We start from the raw sequence: 12,337 nt of genomic DNA on the forward strand, positions 1-12,337 counted from the left end.
TGTTTTTATAGCCAAAAAAAATGGCTTCACAGGCTTGGGCATTCTATTTAAGAACAAGTATTTTTATAAGCAATTTTGATTTTCACAAATTCTTGGCATCCCTAAATTTTTTTCTTAAAACGATGTCAAAAGCACGAGAGATACTCTCTCTGGCTGGCAAATAGAGGTACTCCTGCTCAGTAATTATTTCGCATATTCTGCCAAATGTCACCTGAGCTTCTCTCACCCCTCCAGGTGTGAAACCCAGGGTATTAATTTAAATCAGTCAGGAGGTAAGGTGAGGTTTGACATTGAGGCATGCTAACTCTGCAGCCAGCTGTAAAATTAACAGAGAAATATACTGGACACCTGGCACCCTTCTTTAAACAATAACATTTCAAGAATGGTTCCATGGGGTTTGTTGCCACAGTTTGAGATTCACATCAGTTGCACACAAGTTTTCCTGTAAAAAAAATCCAAACTGTGTAAGTCTAATTGATGTGCTTCACTGAGGTTGCAAAGCTTCAAAGTAGAAAGAAACAAATGATACCAGAAAAAAAAGGGGGGCGTAGGGAAATATATCTTTTGGCCTCCCAAATAAATTAATTTGTCTTTATCTCCAGGAGCAACTGGTGGCATTTAATTGTGCAATTCACTTTATTAGAAATGTAGTATTTCAACCCCGAATTTCCTCAGGGAAAGAAAACAGATACATTTAAACTTCCTTGTATTGATAGTGGCACCGGGCAGGGAAGGGCAGTATCCAGAGCCCCTAATGACCGTACCACGGTCCAGGACTGATGAACCATACTTGGCTGTCTAGTGCTACGCTCCAAAGTCAAAGATCAAATAGAAGGTTCCAGAAGTAAAGACGACAAACATTAAAACCCATCTCAGGAGGCATATTTCAATTACCAATATCTTTGCAACTCTGTGGCTTATTGATAGATATTCTTCCTAATATTGAGGCACCTTAGATGGCAAGGGTGACACTCTGGCAAAATCATCCAAAATGATTCTAGCACGCTTTAGTTATGTGAATGCGCGTCTTCTTTCTTAGCACTTCAGAAGTTAATTTAGAACTAGACCAGCCTCCAGTAGAATGATAGTAGCAAAAACTTAGAGGAGAGTGGGAAGTAAGAAAACCTGAGTGTGAGTCCAGAAGTGGCTATGTCCAGAGGTGGCCTCTGCCCTTGAACTGTTCACACAGATATTCACGTTTCCTTTTAAGATAGGACTAATGATATCGCCTAATAATATGATCAGCGAGTGGAATAAATGAGACCATGCATAGAAATGCTAAGTGCAGGGACTTTCACATAGTAAGTGCTCAATAAATATTAGTGATGATTTTCAATGCCTGCGATACCTCCTAGGGAAGAGTTTTTCAACCAAATAATTGGACCTGATAACTCTTTGTTGGGGAATGCAGGGAGGCTCTCTTTGAACTGTAGGAGGTTTAGCAGCATCCATGGTCTCAAGGCACTAGATTCCAGTAGACCACCACCCCCTCCCAGTTGTGACAGATAAAATTGTCTCCAGACATTGCCGCATGTCCACAGACCTGCCTTCATTGGAGAGCAAATTTCCTGGAGATCAGCATCATCGTGAGTGATATTGATCGTTACAGCCAAATAGTTGCTTTGCCAAATTTACTTTGAACAATTATTAAATGCTGCATTGGGCACTATTTGCTAGTTATTTTTAAACCTCACATTCATTCCCCCTTCTGATGGTGCTAGTACCACTTCTTGCTTTGGGAGAACATCCACATTCCATTGTACCCCGTGTTCTTTGCAGAAAGTACTCAGCATGGTGCCTGGTACATGGTGGATGCAATGCCCAACATATGTGAGTAATTTAGCTCTTTTCTACTGGTCACAGGTGTGGGACTTCGAGCCCTAAGCTCCTGACAACCACTACGTGTAACCAGAGTGAAGCTGTCCTAGAAGCAACAGCACAGTGAAATGAAAATCAGTCATTATTGGTCTCTGAGCCAATGAATTCTGTTTCTACTTGTGTAAGTTTGGGTTGGGACAAACGTCCACTATGTGTCAGACACTCTGCCAGGTATTTTTGCATGTGCCATCATTTAATCTTCATGGCAATCTTGAGAGAGAAGTAATGCTATCCCATTTTACAGGTGGGGAGAATGGAAGCTCAGGGAGTTAGGAGACCTACGACCAGGATGTGGCACACCGTAATTTTATTTCACTTCCTCCAATGCCTCGTCCAGCTTATTTCCCATGCCCCATATGTCAGCATTGGGTAAAATGATGCCACTAAGTAGGAGCAGAACTCATTTCCAACTCTAACAGAGGCCAAAGGTGAAAAGAACTTGGCCCAAGGTCTTTGCAAAAAAGAGTCCTGGGCCTAGAGGGGAATACTGTAATTCCTTTTCAGACTCACGTTGGATATATAAAAACTATTTGCCTAGAGAGACTCACCTCCTGCCCACGCGTTGATGTGGGAGAGAGAAAAAATTATATTAGTTAATATGAAACTGCCTTGTTTTGAACACATCCAAAAATAGCCAAGGAAAAAATTATTCACTAATAAAGCACAGCAGATATGAAATCTTCATGCTTGAGGGCCCAAGAATGGTCTTATTATCCTGAGCATCTCGATGACAACTATAAAAAGTCATCTTTATCTGAGTTTCAGGCAAAATATAATATAGTGATATTGCCTTGGATTTAACACTGCCTGTGTTCTATAAACCCAAGTCTTGGTCCAGAAGTAATCATAACAGAATATCAAAGATACCATGAAGTGTAGCCATTGGGTACCTTTACCTGTGTAATGCTGAAAGGAAGGTATTACTAGGCTGACCTTACAAAGGATGGTCAGTCAAGTTAAGCACTTTACCCAAGGTCAACAGCTAATGAAGAATAGAGCTTGGAACCTGGGGTCTCTCTGACTCCCAAACCATTGCTTTTTACACTATATTGTGCTGCCTAACAAATGAGAAACATCCTAGGAATACAGTCCTGGCATGGTTATCATTACTGTGATCATCTAATTACTTGAGTTCTTAGATAAAATGACCTAAAGTTCAAACTGTGAAGAGGCCATAAAGTCATGGAATAAAACTTTCATTTTCCAAGTAAGCACTTTATTGCTTTTGGCCAGAGACTATTGATAGAAATTGTGGAATTTATGTCTCCACTCCAGTCATATTTTTCAATAACCATTTCTTTCACCTGGGCTGCTTCAGTATCTCCCCACATCTACATCTGCCTACTCCATCCTACTGTCCAAATGCAATCAGTGACCTTTAAAAAGTGCAGGCATGATTATATAACACACAGACCCAAATACACTTATTTTTACACTTATTTTTAAATCAGTATGGTTTCCTATAGCACTTAGAAGAAATAAAGTCCTTAAAAATAATCTTCTAGATCCTTAGCAGTTCTATTAAATTTCAATATGAAAAAAACACTAAATTGTGTGTGATATAAGTAGATTCATTTTATACCTGAAAAACTGAGATAATTTCAAAGAAAGGTTCAAATAGTTATGAAATGCTACAGAAGTTTACCAAGGTTTTAGTTCTCAGACATCAGCAGAAAATGCTATATTGTTTTCTTATTACTGTTTTACCATAAACTTCAACGTTTGAATAAGTCCTGTCTAAATGGGCACCCAAAAGTTTTTATCACTGCAGAATTCAATAGGAAATATGAGTAGAAAATCATGTGAGGTATATAATCAGCAGAAAAAATCTATTTATTTTATAAAATATTTTCTACTCCTAGATTCCATTGGTTGAAACTAATTCATAAATAATTTCTGAGGCCCAAAGGGGAAAAACAAACTACAGCAAACAATCCTTAACTTTCCCATGAGGATAATAAGTTATTCTGATGAAATAGGAACATTGCTGTTGAACATTAAAGTTTTATTTTTTTAATGTGATGACCTTTGTATTCTCTGGGACTTTCACCATCTCATTTATAGCATTTCAATGTCTAAGTACTTGAAAATAGTTCAGAGAAGAGATGTATTGAAAAGAGAATTTTAAAACTTTCTAGGAGAGTTATAGGAAAATCAAACTGATCAAGTTTTGAAAAATGAATTGTAAATAACTGGGTTTTGTTTAACATGGAACGAACAGATTAATTTGGGACCAGGCCATTACTGTGACATGCTCTCATGATTCAGTTTCTTGGGTATTTAGAATTTTGATTTTCCTTCTGCAGAGTACTGTACTCCTGTCAGGAAGAATTGTGAACTCTTATAATCAAAATTAGAGAGAAAAAAAAAGTCACAAGTTGACTATTTCCAACTTGAATGTAATGTCAGGCCATATACAGAAGGACTTGTATATCTTAGTCATTTAAAATGCTAAAATATAAAATCTGTCCGTGATGTTTCAAAAAAGAATGTAAATTCTGAGAAAGGTTAGGTGGGGAACAAGGGAAATAAAATTAAATGTTCATTAGACGAATCTCTTTGTGGCTACTGGTCACCTCAAATCTTTTTGGTATCCTTTTCTCTCTCCCAGATCAGCCTCTAAACAGAAAAAGGGAAAACTTGGATATCACAATTAGCAAGTTTGAGAATTGAACTCCTATAGTATTTATATCATTCATTACACTGTGAGCAAAATACATGAACCTCAATAACCTACAACTTCAAAAAATATCAATGGGCTCTCATAGTGAAAATCTGCCAGAGCTGGATAGAGGAGGAAACATAAGTGATGATATGGACATTTCCAAAACCTAAGAAGCTGATTTCTGTTCAACTTGATACAGAAAATGGTACATTTTTAGTATTTTTACCCAATTCAACTTCAGTGTGTGACATGGAGTCAAACTGTGTAATGAAAAGTCATATCACTTGCATTAAAATTAAAATTCTCCACTGGAAAGAAAGACATGTTGCAATCATGGATGCTTTACAAATGCACCAAGCAAAACAGAATCACAACTCTCTGAATTTTCCGAAGTGTGCGTCACGTTGGGTCTCAAATATAAACCCAGGCCCCAAATGATGTGAGTCTACCACAAGAACAAAACCTGGCAAAATGATCATTAAACTCACCTCCCTGCCTCAAATGTGAACCATGTGGCATCACGTCCATACCGCCGCAGGGCGCTTAGCGGCCAAGAGATGAGTTTGACTCTGGGATTCTGGACGTCCCAAAGACAGATATGCTCATATGTAATCTGCAAGGCACATTCGCCATGTACATCTAAGTTAGGAGATGGCATCAAATACACATTGAATCTCTCTGGGAGAAAAACAAAAGGTTAGTCTAAAATCCCGAGGAATAACGCATCAAAGACATTGTAGGAACACAGAGGCATTTAAATATAATTCAGGTGCACATTCTTCTCTAGATTTGGTTGAATATTCAGGCAGATAAATTAACAGTTCCAGAAAATTTTTTAAATTCAGACCATATTTAAGAATGTAGTAACGATACTGTCTGTGGCTGCCAATAGACATGAAACATTATTTACATGGCCAAAGACCATTCTTAGAATTTTTAAATTTCCATAATAACAAAATTGTATGCCAATAAGAAAATAAGGTAGTAAAATCATTAAAAGCATTTTTTCCTCTGCCAAGCACAAGTTAATTACACTCAGACTTTTGTGCTCACGAAAGATGCAGGTGTGAAATAATTATCTCCTGGTTTAATAATATCAAAGTCATATTGATCAACTTAAATTTTTCATAACTAAATGAATAAAACTGTACCCCAAATTATTTAAATAAGACTTCACACTAATTCTATGCACTTAAACAACCAAAAGATTGGGAAAATGCCGATTGATATATTTGAACTAGTTTTTAACAAAGAGCTTTCTTTCGCCAAATATTGGAAAGAATTATTCATTTGCTTATTTGGGTGATTTGTTAAAATTTAACCAAGATTGCACAATATAAAATTCTTGGCTGATTAGCACAACCAAATTTTCATCCCAACAAATACAGTCACAATATTTATGTTATTTTTCTAGAAAATTCATTAATTGAAGAAGTTACAGAGTTAAAATCATTAAGTGATATATGGATAAGAATACTACTATAACAAACATATCTCTACCTATAGATCATCATGGTAGATGACTACATCAAACAAAATAGGGCCATACTAGTGATTTTAAATTAGTGGTAGTCTAAATTAATTGTTTTAACAAGATAATTATATTAGAGTTGAAAAAAATATAAGAATATCAAAATTGTGTTCGTGAAATGTAGTCATGCACCTGCTATTCAAAATTTCTGTTGTTTCAAATCCCCAATAACCAAATATTTTATGTTTTCTAGAAACTGCTATTTTAAACATGTATTCAATGGAGCAAATTTCTCCCTGAGTGTCTGGAGCAAGTACGGAAGACATTCTTCATTAGGTAAACATTAAGACAGACCATCACCAATTTCTTTGCTTAGAACTTCTTCTATAATTCTACCTTGCTCAAATGACAATGGTGGTGGTGGTATGATCATTTGTATTACAAAGATTTAAAGTTATACAAATCAATATTTTTAAAGTGCCTTAGAAGATAGAGTTGAGTTTCTCTCAACTCTAATAATAACCCCTAGTAGTTATATCTCGGAGATATTCTTATTCTATTTAATGGAAGAGGAATCTGAGCTACAGACAGAAAATGGGTAAAAAACAGGTAACCCCTCTTACAGCTATTTCTTGAATTAAGTTTTTAACCCTAGCAGGATACAGCTTCGCTAATATAATCTGTGAAAGCAAGTCCAGATCTGAGCACTCTAGGTTGGAAAAAAACCCAAACCTGTCATGCTTTCTTCCTTATGATTTGGCTTCATAAGTCTATGTGCATGAGGTACTATGGGGCTGTCTCTCTGTCCCCAGGGCACTGTGATTTAGTGCCCCAAGAGGAACACTGAAGGAAGAGGAGCCTGTGGCTTGGTCGTGTGACTTAACCTCTCTGTAGCTCAATTTCACAACCTGCAATGAGGGCTTACGAATCAGCCAGTGTTTCTAGGTCTCAGTTATTAACACTTCCATGGAGATGGATTAGAGCAGACACAGTGCATCCAGAATAGTCACAAATTGGGGACATGTCATAAAGACATAGTTCCAATGGGGAGGGGGAGCATTTTTTAACTAACAATTGGAGAGTACTCCCAAGGGAAAGGGTCAGCATATATTCAACCCTGCATGGTTTGTAATGAAGCCTGATGATCCCAGAGCCCCTCTGGCTGTGATACATCCTCATAAATCTAGTCAACTGGCTAAAGGGGGAACTCAATGATCCAACTCATCCTTTGTCAAGGTTTAGCAGTTTGGAGACAGAAATGATTCCTCACCTCTGGGTTCATCCTATAAATCAACACTGGATTTACAGAATTGTTCATGAATATATTGGCCATTATTATTTTAAATGATGTATTCCCTTATTCCCAGGTTGAGCGTTAAGTGTAAATAGTTGGCTTGAATTGTTCAGTTTTTTAAAATCACATATACATGTGGACTTAAATTTGTTTCATGTGGACTTAAATTTGTTTCAATATTCATAAGGTTGGGATTCTAGTAAAAATATTAAAAAGCCTCCAATAAAATTTTATGTGAAAAAGGAGAAATCCATATGCTATAAATATAGACTTAAGGGTATAGTCTGGAATTGAATACTAACTAGCTATTTATCTCCTTGAAGCTTCAGTTTTCTCATCTGTAAAACGGGGCGGGGGGAGGGGCTGTAAAAGTGCCTATGCCCTCGGGCTGCTATGAAATTAAAGTTTAATTTTAAAACTTAATCTACGGTGGGCCACAGTGGCTCAGCAGGCGGAGTTCTTGCCTGCCATGCCGGAGACCCGGGTTCAATTTCCGGTGCCTGCCCATGTGAAAAAAAGAAACCTAATCTAATGCAGATAAAGCCTCTACCACAGGAACTGATATGCTGCAGGTGTCCCTAAATTTCTCACTGTTCTTAGAATAGATGGCGTCCATATTTTACATTGAAAAGAAGTGTTAAAGAAAGAAATACAAAGAAATGTTAATACAGGTTGCGGGTAAGAGCAAATGTGATTTTTACTTCTTTCTTTTGTATTTTTCTAATGCCTATAATTTAATATGAACAAGATGCCTTCTGATTTATGACAGAGCAGCAAAGGCAGTTTAAAAAGAGAGAGGGGGAGAGAATTTTCTTTACGTACCATTCTGCTCTCTCTCAACACCAGTAGCCAGTAGGTCGGGTTCTCCGAGGCTGATATCACTGATCCGCGTCCCCACACACTCCATCTGGAGCACTTTGCACCACTCATCAGCCTCCAGATCTGTGGAAATGTCCACACCATTAACCTGGAAACACAGCACCCGCTGACAGGCCAAAAGCCCGAGCTCCCACAGCCTTGACAAACCTGATTCACACGCGAAGGTCTTGGAGGTGTCATCGCTGAAATAAATCCCTATGGCGTGTTTCTTGGTGCTCTTTGGCAATCGTGCTACATTCTTCACATTGTTGAGTTCCGTAACCTGAAAAAATGAGCAATTAGAAGTTTTGATCCAACTCCCTGAATGGGTGCTGCCAGGCTACCTACCCACAGGATGGCGAGATGCAGAAAGCAGGAGGACGCATCACAGGTGCACACAACCTGATAGAAAAGTGTCTTCTCAATCTTTTTCGCTGAATTCTGTATTGACTTAACACTCAGGAAGAAAAGTTAAGAAATTGCCACTCCTTATTAAATTTCCTGAAGCATATTCAGTGGCACAGATGCAACACTTCACGGAAGTACAAATTGTTGTAGTTTTCTTTTGCTTGTTTTTGTTTTGTATCCCCCATGCAAAAAAAGATTCAACATTTAAATCGTTCTCAGGTCTGTGTGCCCCTCATGTCCCCATGCTTCTCAGCCCTCTGTAAAAGCCTCCAGAGTCTCCATCTCTTCAGAGAACTCCCAGCATCAGGGTCTTAAATGCAACCCCAAGGAAGGAAAGGGAAGGGTGGTCCAATTCATAAACAATTTCTCTCATTCTTGGACAGAGGGAACCCAGAGGCTACAAATACAGCCCTTTCCTCTGGGTTCAAATAAGATATTTCAACAGATAGTTCGTAGGGAACTGATTTGTGGAATATATCCTCCACTCTCTCTGGCTTATTCTCAGCTTCTCATCTGTTTAGAGTCTGAGGATGCTGCCCCTTCTTCAGCTCAGATCAGTAGGGAAAGCTATCCCCATCCAACTCTCTCTTCTAGCTCTTGCTTGATCCCTTTTGCCCTTCTGTAAACTGCTCCCCACCCTCAAAGGGTATTAGCTCATTGTGTGTTTCTGAAATGACTGTCCTTCATATTTCTGCCATTTGGGTCCCCCAAGAGGAAAACTTAGCTGGCTTCAGGGTAAAGCATTTACAAGACAAATTTAACCTCACCCTGGTGTATCCACTTTGTACTAGTATCAAAAAAAAAGAGTGTTTCCCATCAATCTATACCTTCGGTTATGTTGTACGATCTTTCCCATCTATAATTCTAAATTCACTGAATGCCTGGTTCAGGAAGTAGGTGGGGAGAGAAATAAATACCTTCTGTGCATACTTTAATCTGATTATTTCATTTCCCTGCTTCTCAACTTTCATTGGCTCCTTTTATAGTATAAATGCCCATGTTTTAGCATGAAATGTCTTACCAACGCTCCTTAAAAGCTGGCTAAAGCCAGTGACTCCACACGCCCATCTCTTATACTCCAACTATACCAAGTCTCTCCCAGTTCACCATATGCAACAGTTGATTTTTTTTTCTGCGTATTTATTTTTGTGCTACCACCCTAACACAAGCCACTATCATCTTACTGTCACTACTTACTGGTCTCTCTACTTCCAACTTAATTTTCCTAATTCCCTTCAATTCATTGTCCACACAGCAGCTAGAATGATCTTTTCCAAACACAGATTGCATTCCAGCATCTCTATGCATAAAACAGAAAACTTCGTTGATTTCCCATTGCACCGCTGCTATCTCCCCAGCTTCCCTGCTGCAGTGTTTCCTCAGGCTTCCCACATCCTAGCCACACTTCACTCAGGTCCCAGGAAGCACCATGATTCTCCTGAGACAGAGCCTTCCCCACCCTCTCCTTCCATCACTCCCATTCACCCCCTTCAGGTTGGGTCTTAATCTAACCTGAGACCCCCTCCCCGCCACATCTAACTGGCGTCTCAGGGCTACACCGTCCGCTGGTGTCCTGTGTCTTTCCCTCCTTTGGCTCTATGGGGTTTTGCTCATGCTCAGTGCTTGCTTTCCTCTAGAGTCAAAGTTCCACAGGGCAGGGGCAGTGGGTTTTTTACTCACCATTATGTCTTCACACGTTGGGAACTTGGTAACGTATATGTGGACTCGATGAACAACAGACCAAATTCACCCAAAAAATTTACGTCCAGGGTGCCTCCCCAAGGTGAATGCCTTTCCTTCTTGCCTCTTTCTATCTTGGAAAATCCCACTTATCCTTTAAAACCCTCTTCCTCTAGAAATGTTGCTCTGACTTCAGCCTGAATTACTTGCCCTTTTTCTACATTCCCATAGCCACTCCATAAAGCTCTAACCTACTACCTGTTGTTGTAGTTAACCTGTTTATCTGCCAACCTTCAAATTAGTCTTGAGACTCCTTTGAACAGTAGTTTATTGATGAACTGAATAAATGAAAAGTGATCCTACTAAGAGTCAACACTGTTTGAACCCTCACCATAATATAATCCTCCACACACTGTGCTTAGCTTTTTTATACAGAATGAATCATTTATCTGTGCACACACACAAAAACAAAACCTTGAGATGAGATGAATACTATTATTATGCTCTAACAAGGCACCTGACTCCTGACCTGCCCGCTCGCCCTTTGGAAGCACTAATAACTGATTCTTCATGCTTTGGCCCAGAGGATCTTTAGACCCTGAACTCATCTCCCACTGGAGGAACTCTTTCTTTCAGTGTGGGTTCTCTCAGGGCAGAAGTAGGGTACAGATACCCCCAGGCTTTATGCTGACCCTCCCGCTAGGGCACTAAGAGTCACCCACCCCAGGCTGGAACTCACTGACATCTCTGATCTATGTCACTTCATTATACATCCATGAAGGAGAGCCAGGAAGGAATAAGTCACCGGAAGCAGTCAAAAAACATAGGGGGGATTGTATGAATCAGAACGCAATCACCCATTTTGGAAATTGGTTTGGATAATAAGTAACTCAACACCCTCGCTCAGGGAGGGAGGGAGTGTTCTCAGAGCAGGGGACATTATGGTTTCACATGCCAAAGGACAGACAGGTCCTAAAGCAAGTCTCTGTCCCCACGTCTCAGTGAGAACACAGGTGAACATGTACATGCATACACACGCACACGCATATACACACATGCACACATAACACAGACTCACCCATATATACAGACTCACACATACACACAAGTTCATATGCGTACACACACGTGTACACATACCCATGAACACACACCCCTTACTTTCAAAAGAGTTAAGATCTACTACACCAATCCACACTAGAGCTTTTGTCAATGTATAGGTTAAAGTGATAACTATGATAACTTACATTTGCAGAGACCTTTACGAGTCACATAAAACTGAAGGAAAAGTAGTGCCTCCTTGTCTAGACGCTCTGTCCTTTTTCTAGTCCTGATAACCTAGCCAGAAATGTGACTATTCTACCAGTCTTACTTTCTGAATGTTCTCCCTTCTTCTGAAGCCATAATGATTCCCTGGCAATGATTCCTAATATAACACCTCCTTAAATCTGATGAACACTGTCCAAAATTTATCAAGGCTTTCATGTGCATGTATTATTTGGTTCATTCCTCCTTATAACCTACTGAGGTATGATTATTTCCCTTCGATACAGAACCGAAGGTTAGAGATGCAAAGTAGTCCAAAGTCACGCTAGGAATATATATATATTGTTGCAATACTCAACCCAAGCCTCTTTCTTCCGAAATTGTTTTCCCACTACCCCAGTGAATCACAAAGTTGGGGACGGTATATGAGAGTTGATTTCCCATGTACATGAGATGATTTTAGGTGGTTCACAGACACACTCTTTCACTTAGTTAAAACAGCTTATACCAAGGAGTAAGACTTTTAATGCTTAAAAACTACACTTTTAAAAAGATGGAGCCTGGGGTGGAGTGATGTGGTTCAGTGGCAGAGTTCTCGCCTGTCATGCCAATGTGGGTTAGATTTCCAGTGCCTGTCCATGCAAAAAAAAAAAAAAAAACAGAGCCTGTTTTCAAGATTGCTGGCTGGCAACAAAGGTGGCCAGAATTTAAACACATTATATTCTTCCCATTGTATTTCTTTCTTAATGTTAATTTCTATCAATGGCCATTGAAAATGGTTTTCTATTGATGGTAGTTATAAAGTTTTCCATAAAGA

General features: G+C 39.1%; 1 protein-coding gene across 2 annotated transcripts in view; it reads right to left on the reverse strand.

The window, feature by feature from the left end:
* Positions 1–12,337, reverse strand: part of DOK5 (docking protein 5) — a 180,407-nt gene that overhangs the window by 55,212 nt on the left and 112,858 nt on the right. Inside the window, exons 3-5 of one of the 2 annotated variants that reach the window (XM_077113553.1) lie at positions 8,335–8,449; positions 8,131–8,250; positions 5,032–5,182 (exon numbers count right to left, since the gene is read on the reverse strand). In XM_077113553.1, coding sequence (XP_076969668.1) covers positions 5,032–5,182; positions 8,131–8,250; positions 8,335–8,449 — 386 coding nt within the window. Of the gene's footprint in view, positions 1–5,031; positions 5,222–8,130; positions 8,251–8,334; positions 8,450–12,337 lie in introns of both variants that reach the window. The other variant, XM_077113545.1, reaches the window with a different exon arrangement.

Source organism: Tamandua tetradactyla, chromosome 1, assembly GCF_023851605.1.
Source record: "Tamandua tetradactyla isolate mTamTet1 chromosome 1, mTamTet1.pri, whole genome shotgun sequence".
Taxonomy (NCBI): Eukaryota; Metazoa; Chordata; class Mammalia; order Pilosa; family Myrmecophagidae; genus Tamandua; species Tamandua tetradactyla.